Source organism: Labrus bergylta, chromosome 6 (assembly GCF_963930695.1).
Source record: "Labrus bergylta chromosome 6, fLabBer1.1, whole genome shotgun sequence".
Lineage (NCBI taxonomy): Eukaryota > Metazoa > Chordata > Actinopteri > Labriformes > Labridae > Labrus > Labrus bergylta.
The window spans coordinates 16,242,485-16,267,160 of NC_089200.1; the positions used below are offsets into that span (position 1 = coordinate 16,242,485).

General features: G+C 37.8%; 2 protein-coding genes across 4 annotated transcripts; both read right to left on the reverse strand.

The window, feature by feature from the left end:
* Positions 1 to 310: 310 nt before the first annotated feature.
* On the reverse strand, positions 311 to 13,195 carry LOC109995062 (atrial natriuretic peptide receptor 2-like). The gene is made up of 23 exons (XM_020648655.3): positions 13,078 to 13,195; positions 12,342 to 12,432; positions 11,924 to 12,056; positions 10,875 to 10,998; positions 10,137 to 10,241; positions 8,883 to 8,985; positions 7,828 to 7,973; positions 7,442 to 7,514; positions 6,905 to 7,049; positions 6,314 to 6,400; positions 6,038 to 6,181; positions 5,809 to 5,930; positions 5,463 to 5,601; positions 5,245 to 5,293; positions 5,052 to 5,159; positions 4,807 to 4,926; positions 4,465 to 4,558; positions 4,001 to 4,088; positions 3,524 to 3,663; positions 3,090 to 3,242; positions 2,116 to 2,214; positions 1,653 to 1,744; positions 311 to 1,197 (listed from the first exon to the last, which is right to left on the reverse strand). Exons 1-23 carry the CDS (start codon positions 13,120 to 13,122, stop codon positions 1,087 to 1,089), a joined length of 2,511 nt encoding a protein of 836 aa, XP_020504311.1. The 5' UTR covers positions 13,123 to 13,195; the 3' UTR covers positions 311 to 1,086.
* A 3,004-nt stretch (positions 13,196 to 16,199) lies between these two features.
* lpar3 (lysophosphatidic acid receptor 3) lies at positions 16,200 to 24,576 on the reverse strand. Of its 3 annotated transcripts, XM_065955849.1 has the most exons (4): positions 23,298 to 24,576; positions 21,597 to 21,672; positions 20,685 to 21,439; positions 16,200 to 17,896 (listed from the first exon to the last, which is right to left on the reverse strand). In XM_065955849.1, the coding sequence occupies exons 3-4, from the start codon at positions 21,424 to 21,426 to the stop codon at positions 17,568 to 17,570; spliced, it is 1,071 nt and encodes a 356-aa protein (XP_065811921.1). In that variant the 5' UTR covers positions 21,427 to 21,439; positions 21,597 to 21,672; positions 23,298 to 24,576; the 3' UTR covers positions 16,200 to 17,567. The 3 variants fall into 3 exon arrangements, with proteins under 3 accessions (XP_065811921.1, XP_020504326.2, XP_020504325.2); XM_020648670.3 differs by lacking the exon at positions 21,597 to 21,672; XM_020648669.3 differs by lacking the exon at positions 23,298 to 24,576 and having other exon boundaries at positions 21,597 to 21,717.
* Between the last annotated feature and the right edge of the window lie 100 nt (positions 24,577 to 24,676).

Genomic DNA, 24,676 nt, shown 5'->3' on the forward strand with positions numbered 1-24,676 from the left:
TATGTTGACATTTGGCAGTTTATTGTATTTTGAAATGTGCATAATATCAAACAAGCAATAGAGAAAACATTATTTAGAAGATTAAGGAAAAGATTGGTCTCTAGATGTTCAACAAACTGTTCAGTCGCAACCTTTTCAAGTAGCCTACCTCTGACAGTACAGGGAGAATGCAGATAGGTTGATAATTGCGAATCAAATCATAGTACCTGTTTTTTTTAGATTGGCATGATGAATGCTTTTTTTCCTACATCAAAATATTGCACTTAACCAACAGCAACCGCTTTCAATAACCACTACTAACAACAGTTCATTTATTTTAAATGTTTATTTATATTTAAAGGCAGACCATATACTTAAACATGCTTAAACATAGACATTTGGAGGGGAAAAAAGATTATCACATAGCAGGAAAACACATAGGGCCTATGGCCAAAACGCATTTTAGGTGCTTTAATTTTCAAATTAAAGAGGGAAGTTATGTGCAATAACCAAATTGGAAATATTAATGAAAAGCCATGTTTAGGTAATGACATTTGAAATATGCTGCATGTGCAACAGGCCTTTAGCCTACTTAATCAGATGCTAGTTCAAAGGCAAACATTTAAAATTTAATGAATCCAATAAGGTTTATATTTGATTTAATATTGTTGTAGGCCTATCATATTAAAGAGTACATTATTTTTAGGCAGTGAATTTTCCTTTTAATTTTAATATATTTGGCAAAACTAAAGTGCATCAGGTTGCAAAAATACAATTATATAGGCTATGAGAGAAAATGTGTGACTAAACAAACATTTCTTAGACTCTGGCAGGTTTCTCTGCATAATGTTTTGATGTCCTTTACTAGTAAATAAATAAATAAACAAATAAACAATATGTAAACAGTCCTGCACAATCATGATACAAAAAAGACTAGTTTTTGCAATCTCGTAATCATCACTCCTGCCCTCAAGAATGAAACCATGACAATGACAAACACTTTGAACACGTTACTAAAGTCCTCAAGAACACATTTGAATCATATCATTGTAGAAGCACGTTTAGTCCTAATGTATAGCTCTCTGGACAATATATAATCTAACAACACTAATCACTGACTGGAACTGGGACTTCTCTAGATTCAGATGTTCTGAGCAGTGGGTCAGTGAGATCGTCTCTTTTTGCTTCTAGCCACCATGTTGTCATCTCTCCTTTTCCCTGTTTGGCCAAGAAAAAATAGAGTCAAAGTGGTAACAAGAGAGGAGAGTCATATTGCAAAGCAAGTGTCCCTTTGAGTTTTAAAAAAAAAGCCATTAGGGTTTGATGGGGTGTGTGTGTGGGGGGGGGGAGCAGCAGCTGGGTCCATCTCTTATACTTCACAAGTGTCAGCTATGCTGAGGAGTACACCCCTCCCCCATATCAAACTGCCAACATCCAAAAAGAGGTATTAGGTTGCAACATGAAAAGAATCCATGAACTGGATAATGCAAGACTTCCCTGAACAACAACAATAAAAGAACAAATACCATGCAGACACACCCAGTGTCTTTTATTTGAACTGAAGACTTCAACTGACATGGGGTTTTTTTTTCATAAAATTTCAAGCATAAAAATATCTGATTTATCTTTACAACAAGCTAGCTATAACATTCATTTATACATGCATATGTTACCTTCACATTAAGATTTCCTCTGCACGTCAGAATGTAACCTCTGAGTGTGTGAAGGAGGTCAGCTGTGGCACCGCTCACTTGGATCTTTAGAGCTATGGACATATGTATAAACATATTCGATATTACATAGAATCAAAAAATTCCTGACTGATTGAATTCTTTTGTACGAACTTGGTGCATCCAAAAGTCTTATGTCGTGTTTGTTTGACATTTTATTTAGCTTCTAAGATGTTTTTTCTTTGACCCTCTCAGTGCTTTTCCACTATCCCACAGACTTAATGCAGAACATAAGATGAGCTGATTGTCCTTCCTCCATGTTGTGACTGCACTGTGTCGATGTAAACAGCACATGTGCAAAGTGCAGCACAATGGAAACCTCATTTAACCTCAGATCTTCTGACACCAGTCATTCCTCTTTGGGACATTAATTGGATGAGAGGCAGAGTGCCTAATCCTTCATTACCTTCACTGGTTGATTCCATTCGTGACGCTGTGTTAACCGTGTCCCCAAATAGGCAGTAGCGAGGCATCTTCGTGCCAACCACACCTGCCACCACAGGTCCTGCCAGAAGAAACAGCAGTGGTTGCATCATCATGATAATGTATGTGAGGATATTATGTTAACAGATACGTAGTTATAAAGCAGTCAAACAGTGAACATGAATGAACTTTTAAACTATTCTGGAGCTGATTCAAACAGAATGACTCAACAAACTAACAGACCAAAGAGCATAAAGGAGGATTTTTTTTGTTACAAAAGAAAATGATCAAGTTTGAAATAGTAATTATTAATATATGATGAATAATTTCTCATCATGTGTGCCCTTACACTTGTCTGCTTAAAGGATTTCAGATTCATGGTGATGGTTCAATTTCTTTTAGCTAAAGGCATACATTTAAAGCAATATAAAGAATGTATTAATTTGGTGTGTATGACCATAAAGCCAGGGTTTTTTTTTTTGGAAACAGTCAATTTCTGATTTGATTTATTATTCACTTCTATAATTGATGTTTCCAGACTTTATAGATGCAGCAGGCATACGAACAGAATCACAATGTAGTAATGCTGAATCGTTTTTATTCATTTCTTCTAATCATTATTCCTATTGCGAATACATTTTCATTTTTTATTTAATTTTTCATTTATGCATAGAGATTCTACAAGGTTACTCTTTCATCATCTAAAACCAATGACAAATTTTAAAACTGTAAATGTGTCATTTGTCATTAGACCCTTAATTTTTTGTATACTGAATAACACCACCCTACTGAATTAGAGTTATAGGAAGTTTGTATGAGGTTTTCATCTATCAGACTGACCTCAGTCTACAGATTGAGTGTGTTTTAAAACCAAGATATTTTCTAAATGGGCCCTACAACATGTGGTCAAAAAATCTGACAAATAGATGCTGGATACAGGCGAAATGTCTTCAGTACCTGAGTGGATGCCGGCTCGTATCTTCAGCTGCGTGTTGGGTTTGTGAGGGATCTTGAAACTGTGGCAAACACTGACCAGATCAAGAGCCATGCTGGCTATCTCTCCAGCATGATTGATGCCATTTTCTTGAGGGACTCCAGAGACCACCATGTCTGCAAGTTTAGCCATTTATCCAGGGAGAGACAATATAGAATTTAAAAGAGAGAGAGATAAAGTGATGATAAAAAGACTAAAAAAAACGAGATTCTGATGGAGAAACAAAGTGGCACTTATATAAACCGTTTCAGTTGTTTTTCTCCCTATACCATCTAGTTTACCTATATTATGGAGCAGTGAAAGTTTTTTAAAGAGGTTGAATTTTTTTGGAGACGTATCAAAATGACTTATTTCTAAGTGTAAGTGGTTCAAAGTATAGTTTATGATTCAAACTTACAAGCATCGCCTATTGTTTCCACTTTGTAGACATCGTAATTGTCAATGATGTCATCAAAGGTGGTGTAGAGCTGGTTGAGAAAGTTCACAACTTGGTAAGGAGTGCTGGCACCAGATAGCTGAGTAAAGCCAACAATATCACTGCCAAAAAGGAATAAACCAGTGTAAGTCGACGATTCATCTGAACTTGATCCTTTTCGAAGTTGAGTTATGGCATTACATTTTTATTAATTTCATAAATTTCATTCAAATTGATAGAATATTTGGACAATATATATTAAACAGAAAAAAGCAACAAAACAGTATTAAAGTCATAAGTACTTCTATAAAACAGGGGCAAAATGCACCAGAGATAACAATGTTTAGGGGGCGACAAACAACTTTGGATCACAATTTTTCTCAGTTTCTGACACATATTTACATCTGGGCTAATTTACATTGAAAAATAAATCTAATAAAAGCTTTATAGAACATATACCTGAAGTAGACAGTTGCATTGGAGAAGCTCTGAGCCTCTGTTGTCCGACCTTGTCTGAGGTCATCAGCCACAGGTTTAGGTAACATACCTGCACAGGAATTTCATGATTTGAAATGTGTCTGATGATGAATAAAGCTGTGTCTGTCGGGCAGCAAGGGATGAAGGTGATACATCTGCACCACTAGATGGCAGTAAGCACCTTATTATTACTTAATGATTGTTATGATTTACACTTTATGTGTAAGTTATTTAATGAATTAATAAACACTAATAAACTAAACAGTCACAACTCTTCCATGAGCAGCCCCCCACATGGGAGGAACATCTGTATTTCAAAGTCCTTTAAGATATAGTTTTCAGTTTGCCACAGATTATTTATGTATCCTTTAAACTTAGTAGTGCCATGGTTCTTTGTATCAATCATTAGAGCTAAAAACCTATTTCACATTGTCTTACTGACTTACTGTATAAAAGCCGATCTGTCTTCTGCTTCTCTTGAAGGAGGTCCTGTGTTCTTTCAGCGACTATGGCCTCCAAATGTTTGCTGTACTTCTCCATCTGCATTTAAAAAAAACAGTCTGTGTCCAAAATTGACATATATTCAAATGTGTACAGGTAGCACTTCAAATTCTTGTCTTTGCATTTGTCTTTGTAATTCTGCAATTAAGGGAATGTCATTTGAATCCATATTATGTGACAGTATGAGGAATATTTCCCTGTACTATTCAAGGTACAATTCATTTTTAAATGCATGTATCTTTAGACCAAATGTTATTTATTTGATCATATTTCAGTGCGTTAATTACCAAGTTCATCATCATGTCCACAGGGCTGACTTTGTGTGGGTTCATTTTGTCGAGCATCTTCTTCACCTGCTCAAACGTGGGCCTCATGGTGACGTTATGACTCCAGCACTTCTTAATAAGCTGCTCAAGTTTTTCAGAGAAGAGAAAAACACCTCACAGTGATATGTCACAACAGTAGGCTTACATTTAAAAGCCTTATGATTCATTTCAGCACTCTTCTTGCAACACTTGCTCATGAGACAGACCTCACAGTAGTCTCCCTGGCTGGGACAGTCTACATCGGCCTTCCCTGCTTTGACTTCAGGCAGAGGAGGGCGCCACATGACATCCATCCTCACTCCCTCAGTCTGCTCCTGTTTAAGAAGAGCGCCAGTTACAAAGCAGAGATCAAATGGGAGGCCGAAGGTAGTAATCTGCAGAGTGGGCTGTCATACTCACTGAGATGAGATCAGAGCGAGTTGCAATCTCAACCAGAATCATGGAGTAGCTGCGGCGAGGAGGGAAAAGTGAGGAGGGTTTTATATTCCTTGTGTTTTAACACTGCGTGTGTGTATATGTGCGAAGATGCTTGCCATCCAATTTTAGGCTTATTCAGTGTTAAGATTATTTTGTTGTCAATCTAGCTAAATACATAGATATCTGCTGTTTATTCTCACCTGTAAACATCTGCTGCTGGTGTCATATTGGAGCTGCTTCCAAGCAGGACCTCTGGGGCGCAGTATATTACATCCCCACAATTAAAGCCATTACTAACAACGTCAAAGTCCTCTCGCCTGTAGGCTGTGAGCCCGTAATCTAAACACAAACACAGGAGAAGAATATCGAATGTACAACATTAAAGGAGGTTTCTGAGGGGTTCAATGACGCCTATTAAGAATGATTGTTGTTTCTTCTTGTTCTCTGCAAATGTGTATTTGTATGGTTGTAATCAAGCACACTAAAAAAAACTTTGACAGTACTTGGCAGGCTGCAGACTGTATTTTCAGATTATATTTTTTTAACCTGAAATTTTGCACACCCAGCGGTCATCAATGACACAGTTTCTGGAGTGAAGTCTTCCATGAAACACTTTGTGCTGATGAAGGTATGACATCCCACGGGCGATGTCAGTAGCAAAGGACAGTCTGCAGAAGGAGGAAACAATCTTAGAAGTGACTATTTGTGTTCTGAACACAGTCTCAAGAATGAAGACGTAAAGTAAAAAAGTAAGTTCTGTGTAAAATGATCTCACCTGAAGCCCCAGTTGATGGGGATGTCATCATTGAGCAGGACGTCAGACAGACTCCCTTTGGGGCAGTGCTCTGTGATGATGCTGACGTAGGGGACCTCAATGGAACCACCAATGAACTTGCATAGATTAGGGTGGTCCAGTTGCCTACCCAACATGAAAAATGAGACAAGCCAAGGGAGTTTTTGTTTTTTTTCATCTGGGAAGCAATACTTTAGCTTGTCAGTAAAACATATTGTGTTTCCACTTCCTCCTCAGCTTATTATATTTATTACTCACCTCACTTCTTTGACCTCCTTCCTGATGGTTTTAGAGAGGGTGAAATGTTTATTCTGGATGTATTTCACTGCCACAGTCCTCCCATCACTGAAAGACCGTAAGTATAATTCAGTTTTTATCAAAATACAAAATTAGGAAGAATAACTCAGTGAAGTCAATCATAATATGTTTGTGAAGTTTAGAGTAACCTTTCAAAAAACCTGCATTTTACAAACAGATTAAAATTAATTAATTATATTGGCATATCACTTTTACTCTTCATTCCATTACAATGCTTATTATATTCATTACAACAAAACTATAATCCTCTTCATTGTTATTCATGTGTTTTTTCATCAGATGGCTGCTTGCAAATTACGTAATATACACACATACACTTAATTAAATGATACACACAGTTAAATATATTTAAATATATATTTCCAATAGGGGGTATATTGTCAATTTTTTTCAGACCCATACAGCCTAAAAGTAAAAGAGAAAAGTAATGTTTCTAAATGAAAAGGCCAGATTAACATCCTTTTACCCATGTTAATGAGTGTATCTGATTTAGGAGTCTTAATAGGAGCTCATAATAAAAGTATTTCTCACTAGATGCCTGGTTGGATGAAGCCTGGTTTGATGGAGCTGTTGACTCCCGTACACACTGTCACATCAGTAGTTTGACTGACGTTGGAGTTACTCTTGAAGCGTTGCAAGGTTGTGGTGCTGCTGAGGCCCATGTAACACACTCTGCCTGCAAACACCACACAGATAGTCAGATACTGATGTAAGACTTACAGGTTGTTCAAGGTTAGCACGTGGGAAATTCTGCTGCGAATGTGTGAAAGAAGTCAAATCTTTGCTTTTGAGAAATGAGTTTTATAAATAAACACTTTATAGAAAGGCCTATAAAAGGTACATTTACAAGACCAGACTACAAAAAGGTATAATCGATGGCTACTTTTGAGATGAGATGAGATGAGATTCAACTTTATTGTCATTACACATATACAAGTATAGAGTAACGAAATGATGTGAAACAGTACATTTTCACATAATGGCAGCAAATATAACATATAACATGGCAGTATACATCTACGGTGCCGGTCTTATCACTTTAATAATAATAATGTAAGACATTTTTACCAAATATGATGCTCTTATAGTTGATGATCCAGCTTTCATCCCAAAGCATCCTCTGTTTCTGGTACTGGAGCCACTGTATGAAAACAGAAAAGAAAACAATGCCCGAACATAAACTTGGTAAATTATTTGCTGAAGTCCAAGTTGTATCTACATTTGAATGTGCATCTATGTGTTAACAGTACATTCAGCCATGACTATACATGTGGGTGAGTAAATGTGTTTTTTAATACGTGCATCCCACCACTTTGTGACATCCTATGTTAGGCCTCTGCTTCAAGTGAGAGTGTCAGAATTAGGTTTAATGCCAATAGTGGTAAGTAAAAATAATGTTCTTTGGAAAAGTATTTTGGGGTTAGGGTAAAGCTTTGTGTATAGCACGAACTGACCACCATGGTTAGGATGAAGCCGCTGCTGAAGAGTGCGACAGGAAGCCCAATAGCCACTTTGATAGCAAAGGACATGGGGCAGATGCCACAGTCGGCAGGACAGGTGAGACAGGTCTCCTCCATCTCACAGACATCGTCCCCGCACACTGGAACACAGGGAGAAGTTTTACATTCAATCTTTCCATCCCCTACATTCAGAGGAACACTAAGTACTTTGATGATTTACTGCAGAAAGAGCAGAAAAACCACGACAAAATAAATGCTTTTACACTTTTCCCCGACTACTACACCCATAGTTTCCACTTCTTGCTCTACTATTGTTGTCTCTTCCTACCAAACCAGCTTCCAGCGCAGGCCTAGCTGATAGACTATAGAGTTAAATTCAAAGTACGAAAATTTTATGTATTTTACATGAAAAGTATGAAATCAAACAGAGCCAAAACAGAGCCCAAGTTCCCCAGCTTTGAATCATTCCACCCTTATAAACAATATAAGCCCTAGTTCATTGATAGGTGGCCAAAGTGGCCAGATGAGTCACCAAGACAATGAGACAGGCAGCCAATCATGAGTTAGTTAATTTATATTTTGTATTAATCGTCTGTATCTGAAAAGTAGCTTGTATTTGAAGTCATCAAATAAATGTATACACGTTTCAAACTGTTGAGGAATAGCCTACTACTGACTGGATCAAAATATATTTTTAAAGAATAAGCTCGAAGCTGATAATGTTTCACGAAAAAAACACAGATACATTTAGATGTATATTTTTTGTTACAAAGTAGGTCATATCTCCTCCCTGCAGTCAATAGTATGTATTGCCTATTTGATATTAGTAATTACAAAATTAAGTTTATTATTGCAACTCAGCTGATACTGTAGCAGATGTTTTTAAATGATTGCTAATTTATTGCAAGGTCAATCACAAGTTGGTCTTCACCCAGTGCCTCTGTGCAGGCTCTGGATGTAAACACAGATGTGCTCTTAGTTTCTTTGGCTCAAACTGTAGGATTCATCAGATCAAGAAATGGAGACTTTGTGACTGTAAGCAGACTTACCTTGAGCGCTAACAACAAGCACTTTGGCTTCCAGCGCTGCATGCATCTGTCCTATTTTGATATGAGCAATGACTGAGGTGACTCCCACATGGACCAGCACCACCTATATAAGAAAACACCATACCAGAAATCAAAGTGGACTTCTGCTTTGGAGGAATGAAGTTGTATGTCCCAGTCACTCATTTATGAGTCATGAAGCAGCGCCGCACGAGGTGGTCGCATGTTACAGCAGCTCCTGCCCGTAACAGGGTTTTTCCTTAGTTTTGATTATTATAGCTATTTTTTCTAGCTTCTTTTTTGTTTATTACTTCCACAATCCACTAGTATCTATTTTTTTTTTTGTACATTCTTAATTTTTATTTTTTATTTGAATTGTACTGTGTTCACTTTTTGTCTGCAATCTTTGCTCTTTGCTGCTGTAACACCGTAAATGTCCCCATTGTGTGATAAATAAAGGATTATCTTATCTTATCTTATCTTTACAGTACATTCAATGTTTTAGCTCTAATTGCACTCAGTGAACAACATTCAGACAGTTCACTGACACTATGGTGAACTATCTGATAAATCACACTTCACTAAATTTCAGAACCCATCAGCTAGTGACGTCACCCACTGGTTACTGCCAGGAGCTTTGGAAGCCTGTTGATGGCGGTCACCATGCTGGAAAACTTTCAGTCAACCTAACAAGAGGCAAAGGGCTGGAGCTGAGGCGGGGGCCTTAAACTTCCTGACAAATAGCTACACTGCACCCGGCCATCAGTCAGGTCAGGTAAGCGCCTTGTAAAAAATAACTAACATCCTTCAAAAGCTTCTGCAGCCAGTCTCCAGCCAACACTTAAAAAGCTTATTTCAACATATATTCTTTTAAAATCAAGGTTATAATTTGGTCAACATTCCAACATCGCAGGGGTTGGTAGTCAACCTCAAAGCTGGTTATATGCCGTAAAGGAGAAATCAAAACATTTCAAACAGCAAAAATGGTGTAACCTTATTATTATTATTATCATTATTACAAAACTTTATGGTTTTTGTCTGTGTTCAAGATCAATTCCCCTTCAGACAAAAAAGGTTAAAACCAAGTTAAATCATGTGCCAAAAGACAGAATTTGTCTATGGTGTCAGTGAGACATTGACAAAATTGTTGCATTTGACTTGATATGGAACTGAAAAAAAGTCCTGGAATGTTGATCTAATCTCACAGGCTGTTCCAACCAAGCCATATGTAGTCATGTTTTCTGAGGTTTTTCTCACCTTTGTATTCCAGTATTTCTGCGACATCTTGCCGGCTTGAGACACGGTGTGAGTCACTATTTTACCGTCATCAGGGATCCACGGGCCACAGATTCCCCCATGTTTCTGTTCAAAGAAATTCATGATTAAAGAAATGTTTATTTCCACAGGGGAGATGGGCAACTTAAGGAAATCTTCAATGTATTAATTTATTCTAAGCTTATGGAAAAGTCTGAAAAAACAGGCTTCATATAGGATGAGATGTCTTAATTTGCGGGGGAAGCAAACGTCTGCGCCAGATTTTGCACAAAGCACACTGGCTGAGTTGACAGATTCATAACAGATAGTCCGTCATTACTAACTAGCAGGCAAGCACACATTGACATCTCTCAATTCAAGACATCCAGAGTTTCTACATAAAATCTCTTTAGTGTGTCAATGCAGCTGTAAAAATCATAGTGCTTTGTTTTTTTATTTGCTCAAAAGTAATAACCACACATATTAGGGGATTACTTTCTGTAAAATTAAATAAGAAGATATAGAGCGCAAAAACGGATATTGTAAAAAAAATAAAAATAATAATTACAAGACAATGGGTACAAGGCTCAAGAAGAATGGGCCATGTTTACCTGAAAAGCATAAACAAACTCTGATTATCCTTGATGTATCATGTGGGTTAGTTTTCTTTTTATGAGGAGGAAAAGAAGGGCACAACGTGGACTGTATTTTATGAGATGAAACCAGTGCTGAACGACTCACCATAAGACCAAGAGGACACGAGTGGATGTTGGCATGATACACGCAGCAGTTTGTTTCATTGGCATTGTTCCAGTTTGACGGACACTCATGTTCATTGCAGAACATCTTTGCTTCTGATGCATTTCTGGAAGGGAACATGGAGGGCAGATTGAAAACGATAATTATTTCCACAACAGATTAAGATGATGTTTATAAAGCTCAGAGAAAATCATTTTGAGCTTGTTTCTGGTTGAACCTGAAATTCATGTTTGAACCTTTATCGAGGCACCTGGGAGAAAGATTTGGCTTGTCTTGTTTCTGGCACCCCTTGTAGACATTGTGGTACCTTTTCATTTCATTTGCTGATTTTGTCCTGCACATGTGTACAGTATAGGAAGAGTTTTTCAACCCAATAAAATCTCATTCTGCTTGAACTCGTCATGAATCTTTTCAATGGAAAATGAAACAAAGGCTGTCTGCAGCATGTAGTTGACACCTAACCCCACAGCAGCAGTTACAGGCATAAAAAAATAACCAGATAGAAACATTCAGTCTTTATGCTAAGTGAAGCCTGTTGTTTGCTTTTCAAGCAGCTTTAAGTGTCAGCTCTTTGTAGGTGTTTCATGCTTACAACAGCAATAGGGCCTACAACTAGGCTATACTTGCAATTTTTGCATATTGTTTTATCTAGTTTTACAAGGACCCTTGCTTACTACGCTCTGCCAATGAAAGGCGTCTGATCCAACTTTCACAACAAATCTCTAGCTAGACTCTTCTCCTCTGTTGCATCCCCAGTGGTGGAACGAACTACCAAACTATATTCATTCTGCAATATGTGTCTCTTTGCGCCTTTAAGAAAAAGCTAAAGACCCTGCTCTTTCATGGACACCTACACACTTTTGTTTGCATGAATTGCATTTCAGCAATTGTATAGTCTTCATAAAGTGTCATCTCTTGTTATTTTTACGTTTAATTTACATGGACACCATTATTCAAACACAATCGGCTGTGTGTGTTTATCCGGGCACAGCAGACATTTAAGATTCCAGGTGTTTATGTAACACACTCACCTGAACCTGAAAATCTTGTTCCTGACTGTGTACTCATAGAATGCATCTGAGGCCGTCACTGTGTACGAGACATTGAACTCTTCCCCATTTGTCACCTTTTCTGGAGGGCGCTGGAACCAGGCCATTTCCAGACCTATGACAACACACAGATCATGTCACTTGAACACACACACTCCAACAATGTACATATAAATACAGTCTGGCTATGTATTTGCTCATGATTATGTTGGTCCCCTCCTGTTAATTAAGAGTAATTCATTCTACACACATGCTGTCTCCTTCCTGTGCAGTTACAGAAGAAACCTTCTAATTTCACACAGTCCAAACAAGTCAAGATCAGCTGGTTTAAATTCAATGAAACACTCAGGCCAACCCCGACCCAGAAACCCAAACAGACAAAAACCAAAAGAAAACATACCACCGCAGCTGATCATGTTGGAATCATTTGGACTGTTGATCGGCCAACAGTCATACTCTGTGTTGTCCAGATCATGCCAGCACATCACTTCCTGCAGGATAGACAAGAAGCTTTATGGTGTAAAGGCATTTTTAAGGTGTGCGTAAATAGATTTGAAAAAGCTAAAAACAGGTGAAGTGTTTCATCAGTCAGTCAAGGCTGCTCACAAGAGCATGTTAATGCTGAAAAGACACAATTAATCTCTTTGAATTGTTGTTGGTTTTGTGTTAAATGATAGACAGCAAACAGCAACTGGCGACATCATCACTTTTTTTAAAGCACTAAAGTGTTCAATTCTATGTAAGAATCTAAGCAATTTTTTTTTTGAAGATTGATTACTTTTAAGCAAGGATATAAGCCCAGTAAGAAGATAGAAAATAAAAAAATATATACACAAGAAAAAGCCACGAGCCCATGACCACGTCTGCAGCAACAAGTGTTTCTGACAAGACAACAAAGACAAGAGGGGTTTCTCTGCAGCAATAAATGAAAATGTTAATATTACATACTGGATTCTCACAGAAGTTCAAATTTATTTCTCTGTTTGATACCTTGATAAGTAACTGTGCATAATTGAGGAGCTTATTAACAGGTTAGCCATAAAAATCAACAGCTTTATGTACACAAATCCTCACTTGAATTCAGTCTGTTGTACTTTTTAGAAATTTGTAAAATCCTCTCCTGTGTGAGAACTTACCAGTAGGAAACACAAGTAAAAGCATATTGTTGTCCGTAGATCCATGAGGAGGTTTGCTGCTGTAGTTTGTCCCGCTCTGGACTGACCGACCGACTGACTGACTGACTGACTGACTGAGTGAGTGAGTGAGTGAGTGTGTGTGTGTGTGTGATTGTGAGTGTGCTCTCACCTCAACAAATCTAAAATAGCCTCCTCCAATTTTATCTTTTTTTTTTTTTTTTTCCATGACCTCTGTTTTGTTCCAATCAGCAGAAAAGGCTCTTCAATCACAGTTTGATGAAGCACTCGTTCACAGCGTTCTTCAGCTTCACCTTCACCTTCCTGCAGGTCAGGATCAGCCAAAGGTCTCTGCTGCACCTGAACTGACCAACAAGACACTGGTTTCTACTTTTAAAATGTCCTGCATGATCTGACTCAATCTATTCTGTTTCATGTGTGTGACCTAACTCACTACTAACTCCAAAACCTAACCCTTTACATGGCAGATTTTTTTTCAATCAACTTATCATCAAATTAATATTGTGGAAGACATGACATTATGCCATAAATGTTTGCACACTTAATGTTGTGCGCAGCATACAATATAGGATGGGTTTTATCGTACCGAAGTATTCGGTGCCAGCTCCATGACCGTTTGGTCGAGTACTTTCTCAAAACTAAAAGCTGATGGCTTTCAATACAAGATTTAATACCCAGCACTAGTTGAAGAACACTCTAAATACCACCTGTTAAAGATTTTTTATAAATGTGATTCATAAATGCAAACCCTTTACCATCTATACATATAATGAATCATAACGTGTAGACTCATTTTTGATTGTGCCCTATAACATGCTAGACTTTCATATTTACCTCACACCATCCTTTGACTCAGACAAGCATCAATAGTGAATCTACTGTGTATGTGGTATCGTAAATGGGGGCAATATTATGTTTGTTTCATTTATTTCATTTGAAACCAAATGTCAATTTGTCTGTTGGAACATTGTCAGAGAAACCAGTGAATTCCTGGTTTAACTTTGACCTTGCAGTTTTTTTTGAGTGTTTTCCTTTATGCTAAACATATTACACCCTGTGTACTGAGGAACATTTCCCTGCTCTGCCTACATCTGTTAACTCTGAAGTTAAAACCAAACCAAAAGACCGAATTTCTGAACATCTGTGAAATTTAATTGGCTTTTCAAGAATGCATAATTACAGCACAGCTGTAGAAAAAGGGCCTGCCTCACCACACCGTTTACAGTTCACATTTTTGGGAAGAAAAAGTCTAAAGTGGCAGACAGCGGTCCCAAAAGGTCTGCAAAAGACTCAATAGAGGATACACAACACTCCCTATAATTCAGCATCTTTAAAGATGCCATTAATTTAAGCCAAACCTCGATCTGACACATGGACTTAATGTCATTTACATCCTGAGTAGTTTTCTTTGAACAACACACACAGAATTGGATCTTTTCTTCAGCTGTTATAGAGGATGCTGCTGGTGTTTAGGGAAGTAAGTCTGATGGATTTTACTGCACATAAGGGAAATAACATGTGATTCGAATGTTTTCAAAGCAGGACATCTAGAGACAGAGGGGATAAAAACTGCTGTGGTTTTGTGGTTGCAAAGAGTGCAAGGTTCTGAACAATTGGCTTTCATTTCAAGCATGTAAAGTTGAGTAAATTAGAGGGGAGATTTGAAACATTAACAGGATTCAAAGGCTTTTTAGGGGAACAGATGAGCTAATTACACATTATATATTATTTAACAGCACCCTTTCAAATTGAATAACTGCATTTTCTAACTAGTTGCATAAAATGAGCAGTTTTCATTAGAGCTAAAATATCGTTTCATTTAATTTACGTATTTTGACAGGTAGGACTTGACTTGACTGGACTAATGTTTACAGGATTTTAATTAAAGCCTACAGAGGTGTATTGCATTCACATGACAAAATAAAAATCAGCTTTTGAATTGTCAAGATGCAGATCACATTACAGATCACAATGGAATTTGTGTCTGAACAATATAAAAAAATACCATCAGTTTTACTCAAAGACATGAGTATCTCCAAATGTCTCAAACTTAATCCAAAATAAAACTGGATTAAACTAAACTGTCTGAGCATTTTTGTTACTTTGAAGTGGTCCAAATGAAAGCTTCTATTGGGATCTTAAGGTACTGGTATGTCATTGATTCAGAAATGTTTATTTTCTAGTTAGTCAATTAGTTTTACTGATACGAGTACTCTGGTTTCTTATAATGGTAGTATTTCCTACCATTTTAGAATCCTTTGTGTTTCTCTCAATATTTGAGGCAAATAATGTTACAGTCTGAGTGGAAACAAAAGGGCACACACTAAATTGGTTGAAAAGAGCCAATCAACCTTAAGTGGTAGCTCTTGAGCAGCAGAAATCTCAAGTGTCAGTACTTTATCATCTGTTGTGTGTCAGGTAATTCAGGGATTGTTTTTTTCAGTAGTCCAACTTCTACATTGCATTTCTTTAAATGTAACCAAACGTTTCATCAGTTAGCGGCAATTATTGAAAGTACATGACATTCGGACTCGGCCAAACAGGATCTACCAGCACAGTTTTGGTTTGGCTAATGTGGGTGCCAAGTGGGTGGTGTAAGCAACATTCAAAAAAAGCTGGAGCCAATAAGGTAGTGTGAGGCCTTGCTATGTGCTAACATGTTCACAATGACATGGATATGGATATTTAACAGCTTTTTTTTAAACCATCTTTAAACTAAATTGCTTTTGTATTTTACATGCTACAAGTAAATATATACAGATTAGCCCGATGGAAATGCCTATAGATAAGGAGATATTTGAACAGAATTTAAGCCCCTTTATGGCACTCAGGACAAGGTATAAAGTCTTGTTCTTAATATTATTATCCATTATTTTAGGTAGTGTCATTTGACCCATTGTTGTTACCAATGATCAAAATATATTAAACCCATTCTGGTTATTTATACCTTTATTTCTTCTGCTCTACAAATATGCAACAAAAAGTCAGACTTTTTACTAAAGTGTAGCTGTAAGCACTTTTTTAAAATGAACCCCGATGTCATCACCTTCTTTGTATCATATGTCTGGCTTTTGACAAAAAGAAAACCATGAAATTCCAAGTGATGTAGTTAATTTTTTTAAATATAAAATGTACAACAGTTTAAAAAGTCTCAGCAATCTTATCGCCACACTACCAAGGTCTAAAAAAAAAAAACAGCTTTAATGACGTTATGTCCCTTACAGCAGGAGCAATAAATACTGTACAGCAAGTTAAAGATGAGTCATTTGAACCCTGTCAATGATTTAGCAACGGAGTTTTTCAGAGCAGCCTGGTGGGGGCGAGGAGTGTTGGTTTGTGTGTGTGTAGTTGCAGTCTATTCAGTCATATCCTCTTCAGGTCCTGCAGGTGATTGGTGTGTGCTGAACCTCCAGCAGGAATCCAGTGTGTTGCAACATAATTTTACAACCCCCGCACTGTTAGGAGAGTTTCTCCAGAGCAACAAGAGTCATCTGTTAGAAAGTTGAAGCGGATGTGTTTCAATGCTACAAGGAGAACAAGTTTTCCCTAACAAGCTGCTTCAGAAGGGAGTTATCTGTTTGTTAAGCTGAAGGGATAGAATTCAAAAGGTGAGACAAGAAGGGACTCTGTTATCTGTTTCCCCTGAGGCAAACCTGCTTTACAAAAGAAAAGCAGGGAGTGATTTTCCAAGCTGAAATTAACATTGCAAATATTGGCCCTAACAATTAGATCAGGCTGAGCATGCTAGCTGGCAAATAGTTAACATTACTTCAACTCTTCTTGAAATCATATGACAGAAAGTCAATAAGTTATATAGAACACTAGTTTACAGTATTTCTGATTGTTTTGTTTAAAAGCGGTTTGCTAAGTAAATCTTCAGTTTTATAGTACCTGACTATAAAGAAGTTACATTTATATTTCTTACAGGATTCCTTCCTAAAAAGCTACACAAGAAGTTTATCTGTGGGAAAAATCAATCACATGTACAGTGTTATAACCAAAAAATCGCACAAGTGATGAACTCTAAAAAATAAAAAAATGTCCACGCCGCATTTCCCTCTTGACTCTTTCCACAGCATGAAGAGTGCATTATCATCCAGGTACTGAATAGCAGGATAAAACAAAACTGGAATTTTCCATAACAGTCTGAAGTGGGAATGATGTGTCTAAAACCTGTAAAATCCTGTGGTATATGAAAAACCTCATCTTTGAATCTATTTGGGATACTAGCAGTTCATCCTGGTCTCTTCTTACATCCACCTCAACACCACTCGAGCTACATACTGGAGCAGCTGGCCTGCAGTGAGAGCGGAAAGTACTTTAAAACTGAACAACTATCCCCTGACACCAACTGGAGAAAAGGAGGTGCAGTTCCTCTTCCAAGTCAACTCCAATCAGTGTCTTTATAATCTACGTCCAGTCGAAACAGGACTGGAGTTCTGCTTCATTCTTTTAAAAAAATGAAAACATCTTCAGGTCTTTAGTATGTCCTGTTCTTCATTTTTTGTCTCTTCTGACGGAGGCTGGCTGTTGCCCGTGTCCTGTACAGAGCTGAGAGGTCTGGCATTGGCCTTTGTTGACCGCTGGCGCCGCGTGCCGTTCCCAATGCAGCGTAAAAGGTTTTTGAAGGTGGTCCACATTTCGTCGTCCTTGTAGGAGTAGATGCAGGGGTTCATGACGGAGTTAGCTACAGCTAGGAGCAAGAGCCAGCGTTTTAATTTCATGACTTTACAGCTCCTACAGTCAAGGCCGTCCATCAGCAAAACCACCAGGCCAGGAGTCCAGCAGATCACAAAGGCACCTTCAGAGAAAAGCGGAAATCAGTAAGGTTTTGAAACACTTCATTCTTAGATCTTTGCTTGTGCGGGTGTCACCCTGTTTCAGAGCTCAATTTGTAATTGAGAAGAACTCATCTAAGAGTCGGCAAGAAAGCAAAGAGGTATCCTTCAAATTTTGCATTTTAATTTAGCTTTACAAAAATTATTAACTATAATTCATAGTTCTCATGTGTTTATGTAACAAATGTACAAATATGTATTTTTGCTACTTTAAGGTAAAGTCAAAATTTTGACAACAGACTGTAGGCATATTGTAAAGAAGAAAATGTGATTTTTAAGGAAGCTAAGAGGTGCTGGAGTTGATTCCAGCTGTGAATGAGTGAGAGGCGTGGTACACCACGGACTGATCAATACTCAATGACAGGGCTAACGCATAGAGACAAACATTTACACTTACACTCACATACAGTACAGGCATTTTAGAGTCAGCAGCCAGTAACCACTGCACCCTATGCAGTCCAAGAAAAACTATCCATTAGCAAAATTGGAATGTATGGGAGCATTTTAGCAGAGTTAGAACTTTTCTTGAATCCTTACAACAAGCAGAGACGGGTTAGCAATACAATGCCAATTTGTTGTGTTATTAATGCATTATTCATTTAGGATGATTTTGATGCTGATTAGAACTCTCAAGAACTGCTGCCCATGTTGTTGATGTTGATGATATAATAACTTTAATTATAAGAAGAAAAAAAACTGTGCTTTGTCACCGTGCACTGCCTGTCAGCACCTTTCTCTGATTGGATATACTGTTGTATATTGCTCTGGACAAAAACATGTGCTAAATGAATTGTAGAATTATCAAATGCCATCAGTTTGGTCAATAATATGATAAGTCACCGGGCTACCAAAGAAGCCAATTATTAACCATCCATTTCAGACATGTTTGGGCACAAAACAGAGCTACTAAAGAGATTTCTGGAGCTGAAAGCAAGCAACAAGCAGCAACTTGTCTACCAACAGTGATGTTGACACGACCAGCCAGTCGACGGCTTCAATGCATCTGCAGAACAAAAACAAGTATTGCTCTGAACAGCTCTCTTGCCTTCTTTGTCTCTCAGACACATGTGCACGCAGAAAAAAAAGAACTGGCGGAAGTATGAACCACATTTGTTCTTTCACTGCCTGAAAGTCAAAAAGTTTGCCAGATTTTGACAACTTATTTCTGTTTTATACTCATTCTTCTTCCTTGTGTCTTTTGTTTTTACCTCTAATGAACTACAGTATAAATACAATCGTGCTTGCAGTGGTGCTTAAAATAATAGTGAACGTTTGTTTGCCTGCACAGTCAAGACACCAGTTACAATGTCATCCTTGATCTTCATCTGAAGTGTATGCACTCATTCATTTTACTCAGGTAGTAACAAAGCAAAGCATAGTAGTAACTGGTCTGTCCAGTTGAGATTCCTGCCTAGGCAGAAGGCTTTCTGTTCTATATCCTATGGTCCTGGATCTGATTGAGAGTCATTACTCTTCTTTTGTCTCCCAGATACTACCATCTTCTTCTCACCAACTGATACTTTTTAACATTTGCACCAACAATGACACTTCTGTACAAACACACCACAGGCTCAGGGGAATTCAGCAGAGCATTTGAAAGCAATTGTAAAAGTTGTCAAGTATAGGTTTGTCCTCCTCTTTCCTTTTTTTGGATCAGTTTAGGGGAGGGGATGTTCATTGAAGGCTAGTTTGTGTGCTGTGGTGTGTGGACGTTACGCCACACAGGCTGTGGAGCAGTGTGTCCTTGCAGGGAGAGATAATTACATAGCAGTCTGGAATAAAGTGAGTAGTGAGGCAGACAGCTCCTTCAGAAAGTTACTATACTGTACTGTCCCGTGCCATCCGTCCGGGAAAACTAAGTACCCAAAGAGACAAAGCACAATGAAAGACTCCTGGTCAAGTCATTACAACTATGTCATGCTAGTTTTTATCTATGATGATATAAAGTGGGAAAAAACTTTAGTGCATTCGGTGCTGAGATGAACTCATCTGACCTGCGTCAGTCTTAGCAGAGTTTCTGTGATTTAGGGTATGGCAACTTTGTTTATGTGTTGTGTTCTAGTTGCATGAGAATATGTAAAAAAAACACCCTTTTTGGTGGTTAATAGAAGACCTAGTAGCGATGTACTATTGTTCAGTTCTTCAGGAAAGCACTGGGAGGGAAGGGCTGAAGTCCTTTTACTCTTTTCAAAGTATTATCCTGTTGTAACAACTTCACAAAGAGCCAGACAAGGATATCTGACTGCCTCATCCTGGATACAATTACAAAACAACAATGATAAAATCATATAGGCTGATTAATGTCTCTATCCAGGAAAACATAAAATTGTTTTAAGAGGAATAATGAGTAAATACGCTAAGCCACTGAGCAGTGAACAAACTCAGAACATGTAGACTTTGAAGCAACAAAATAAGAGATAGAGAGAAGAAAATAAAACATTTGAATGACTCTTCCTTTGGTTTCATTTAAGGCTCACTCAAATCACAGAGAAGCACTCAAACTGCTTCCTGAAAGCACAAGTGTTTGTGTTATTCTGCTCAAGGTTTTCTCTCTTATCAGGAAAACATTAGTTACAATCCAGCATGATCAGCGGAGACTCAGTGAATAGCCTGGACTTTGTGACCTTTTAAAACCCTGTTGATTACACACAGCTGTGCACCACAACGTTTACAGCTGACATCTGCAGGAAATGTTGTGGCTCACTGTCATATCAATGAGACTGCACAGACATTTTAATGATCAGCACCTACCGAGCACAACCATGACCGTCTTGATGAGCTTGATGGGCGTCCTCTTGCGGTTGATGGAGCCGTTGGTGTGAGGCGAGAGCATGGCCGTCTTCTTCTTGACATAGGCATAAATCCTCATGTAGATGACCACCATCACCAGGAACACCACAAGGTTAGACACAGACCAGAAGACCAGGTAGCTCCGGCTGAAGATGGGCGCCAACTGGGAGCAGTCGCTGAGGTTGCAGATACAGTTCCAGCCCAAACTTGGCACAGCCCCCATAAAGATGGAGATGGCCCACACCAGCACTATCAGCAAGGTCACCCTCCTCTTTGTCAGGTTGCTGTGGACGTTCCAGTGCATGACGGAAATGTAGCGTTCAAGAGCAATCACTAGCAGGTTTGCCAGTGAGGCAGAGAGACTGACGTCTAGAAGACCCTGACGGATGAAGTATTCTTTAACTGTAAGTTTTCGTGACAACTCGCCCGTGTTAAACATGAGGTACACATACGCAATCCCCGCCAAGAAGTCCGAGGCTGCAAGGTTGGCGAGGAGATAGTAGAAAGGGTAGTGAAACCTCTTATTGGTGATGACAGCGGCTATGACCATGGCGTTGGAGACCAAGATGAAGCAGCAGAAGAGCGAGCCCACCACCTGCACCAGAATGAGCTGGGAACTGTACCATTTATCGTCAGCACCGCTGTTGTTGTAGAAGAAGAGCATGGACTCGTTATAGTGACAGGTCTGGTTCTGAGGAGCCATTTTCAGGTTGAGTCTGTGAAATTAAGAGAAAAGAATAAGATTTGAAAACATTTTTCAATACTTTAGCCATATTTAATTAGTAAATTATCAGGTAAACAAGTGGTCAGGGGATCAACAGAAAGTTAATTGCTGAGTAAAGGTGAAAATATTCTTTAGTTTGTTTTTCTTACATGAGTATTTTGTCCTTTGTCCTTGATGATGGTTCATCGAGTATATATGGGATTCAGACCATTGTCCTACTGGTTTCTGGGCAATGCAATTTGTGAAATTTTTAAATTTTAAGAGCACAATTCCTTTCTCAAAAGTTTCTTCAATAAACTGCAGATTGATTCTTAAAAAATAGTTATTAGTTGGAGACTTTGGTTTGAAGAATGCCTCATAAACCCTACTGTATTTGCAAATGTAAAATTCAAATCATGTAGAAGGAAAAAAAAATCACATTTAATAAATATATAATTGGGATGGTGAGGATAATAAAAAGTCAAAATTGCAATCATTTGCTTTGTCAGAAAAGTGGATAGTTTCCGCCAATTTTCAGAAAGCTATGAGATTTATTGACTTACACACTATAGGATGTAATCAATTACTTAGGTTAATATCTAAACACAACTTTAATTACCAAATATATTATTATCACAGTATTCAAAATGAAAATAATTAAATCCTTACATTTGATAAGCTAGAACAATACAATTAAATAAAAATGTCTTTTGCATCACTATCAACTAAAACAATCAGGTAACTGAGTGATCATCGAATTGTTTCAGCAGTCAATCACTCAATCAATCAATTTTTATTTGTATAGCGTCAACTCACAACAAGTGTTATCTTCGAGACACTTTACAAAAAGCAGGTAAAATACTTTACTCTTTGTCTGTTAACATTACAAAATAGCAGGTAAAAAGACCTTACTCATTGTTATGTTACAAAAGAGCAGGTAAAAAGACCTTAATCATTGTTATGTTACAAAAGAGCAGGTAAAAAGACCTTACTTATTGTTATGTTACAAAAGAGCAGGTAAAAAGACCTTAATCATTGTTATGTTACAAAAGAGCAGGTAAAAAGACCTTACTTATTGCTATATTACAAAGATTTGGCCTATCCATCATGAGCACTTTTAGCAAAGCAGCAAAAGTTAGCAGTAGGCTATACTTTTATTCACTGATTGAAGTAATGATCATACTTTATAAGCTTGTCCTATGTATGTACACCAATACCTAAAGAAGTCAAATAAATGTAGTAAAGTTAGTATCCCAATAAACTGTAGAGTAGAAAAAGAAGAGTTGGGCATGAAAAGAAAATACTAAATTACCAGTGCTCTGAATATTTAACTTAAGCAGAATACTAATACTTTCATACATTCCATCACTGTTGAGCAAAGGACAAGTGCACATGCAAAAGGAGCGTTAAATTTGAAAAAAAAAAAAAAAAAGCTGCTTTGAATAAAACTGAACAGAACTCCACAGACAACCACAAGATAGTTACTATAGCTGCAATATAATTAAAGCCAAAACAACACACACATATGTAAAGTTACTACCTGAGTTTTCGACCTGTTCAAACATTCTTTTGGGTAAACATTACAAATATGCGGCAAGACAAGATTTCGAGCCTAAAGTAGCCTACGACTTCCTATGTGACTTCAGAAACAATACATTTTCGCAACGAGTTAACCTGTCCGACAACAGCAAACAAGATAAACAGAATTCCCTCAGAGGCAGTGAAAAAAACAGCCCGTGCAGAAAATAAAGCCAGTACAGTACAGTACAACTAAATGAAAGTAGCCTATACTCATTTTTGCACAATATAGGCCTATATTAAAATACAGGAAGAAGACAGATACACAAGAACAATGAGCCAGGTGAGTCTACCTGTGGCGAAGGGCTGGTCTTGTTGCGTCAGTAGGCTAAACCACAAATGTTGAAATATTCCGTGAGTTTCTGAGCATGTTCCCCTCCAGCATTGAGCAGAGAGCCTGACTGACTGAGGGGAGGTGAGAGCAGCAAGCGCGAGGACAAAAGTGAAGGAAGAAAAGTTGGACGTCTTTACTTTGAGGCTCGAGCTCGGTGACGTAGAGGGCGTGCCACCCGTCCTCGAACGTGAATTACGGACATATCAAAAGTAAACACCCTCTCACGTTTTGTATTCCAATAAATTGTTGAGTTAATTTTACCAATTAATTTATAGGCCTTATAAGTTTAATATATAGGCCTATAAAAACCAGGGAAATGCCCTTAAAATGCGAGGACGATTTTTCGCTTGGGGTTTTATTTTTGTTTTCTTTAATAATATTACAATGACAATAATAATAATAATAGTAATAGTAATAATGATGATGATAACCTCTGAGTTCCTCAGATTCCACTACCTACTTACAAACTCTATATAAAACTGAGCTCATGTCTACAGCAAATGTATCACGTCTGTCCAAATGGCCTTCACTCTGTGAATAATGGGGACTCTTGACAATATTAAATTAAAGTTTTTTGTTATTTGTCTGTTTTATTTTTTACTTCAGGCAGAATTATAAAGAAGCACATTTTGTTGCTGTGTCAGAACTTCTACTCAGCTGAAATATACTCTAAGTACCTCTTCTAGCATTGACTCAACACACTGGCAGCTGAATTAAGGTTCTATCTCTTATCCTGCTCAATGAATGACCACTACAAAATGGGCCACAGGAGCTGGGGGTCAAACCTTTAATCTGTCAATTAGTGGACAATCTATAATATTTCTAAGCCACATCGGCACTATTGATCTTGTTTGAGAAAAGGCTTTAATTTTGCTCGTCGCACCTCAGACTTGAATGCCTATATCACTTTAGAAATCATCAAAAAAGAACAACTAGTATGAAGAACACATTATCGCAAAGGAAAAATACTGCATGGGTGTCACTTAATCACGTGTTTTGTTTAAATATGTGTCATAAACTAGAGTGCCTCAGGCATTATGGCAAATCCCGACTCTGACTGGTCTGGAGATGGTTTGAATGAGATCCAAATGAAGGGTACAGAATAACAGTGACAACCCTTTCGATAACACCTCCATTAATATCTTCAATTTGTTATTTGAATAAGACATACCTTAGACGTCCTTTTCTAAATCACATTAAGAGCTCAGTAGTCAAACTCTAAGTTAGAGATCATGCTTCAACTTGTCTCAACATCTCACCTTGCTTGTAGATTTAATGATAAAACTGAGTCATACTCTAGCTCTGGTGCCATATTTTAAATCTGCCCTCATACTCGAT

Coding starts and splice junctions, on each gene's coding strand:
- LOC109995062 (XM_020648655.3), bottom strand. CDS start 13,122: ATGGATCTACGGACAACAATATGCTTTTACTTGTGTTTCCTACTG. Junction 10,242..10,874: donor CGTGTCCTCTTGGTCTTATG/GTGAGTCGTTCA, acceptor TTCTTTGAACAG/AAACATGGGGGAATCTGTGG. Junction 4,559..4,806: donor TGGACATGATGATGAACTTG/GTAATTAACGCA, acceptor TTTTAAATGCAG/ATGGAGAAGTACAGCAAACA.
- lpar3 (XM_020648670.3), bottom strand. CDS start 21,426: ATGGCTCCTCAGAACCAGACCTGTCACTATAACGAGTCCATGCTCTTC. Junction 17,897..20,684: donor GACGGTCATGGTTGTGCTCG/GTAGGTGCTGAT, acceptor TTTTCTCTGAAG/GTGCCTTTGTGATCTGCTGG.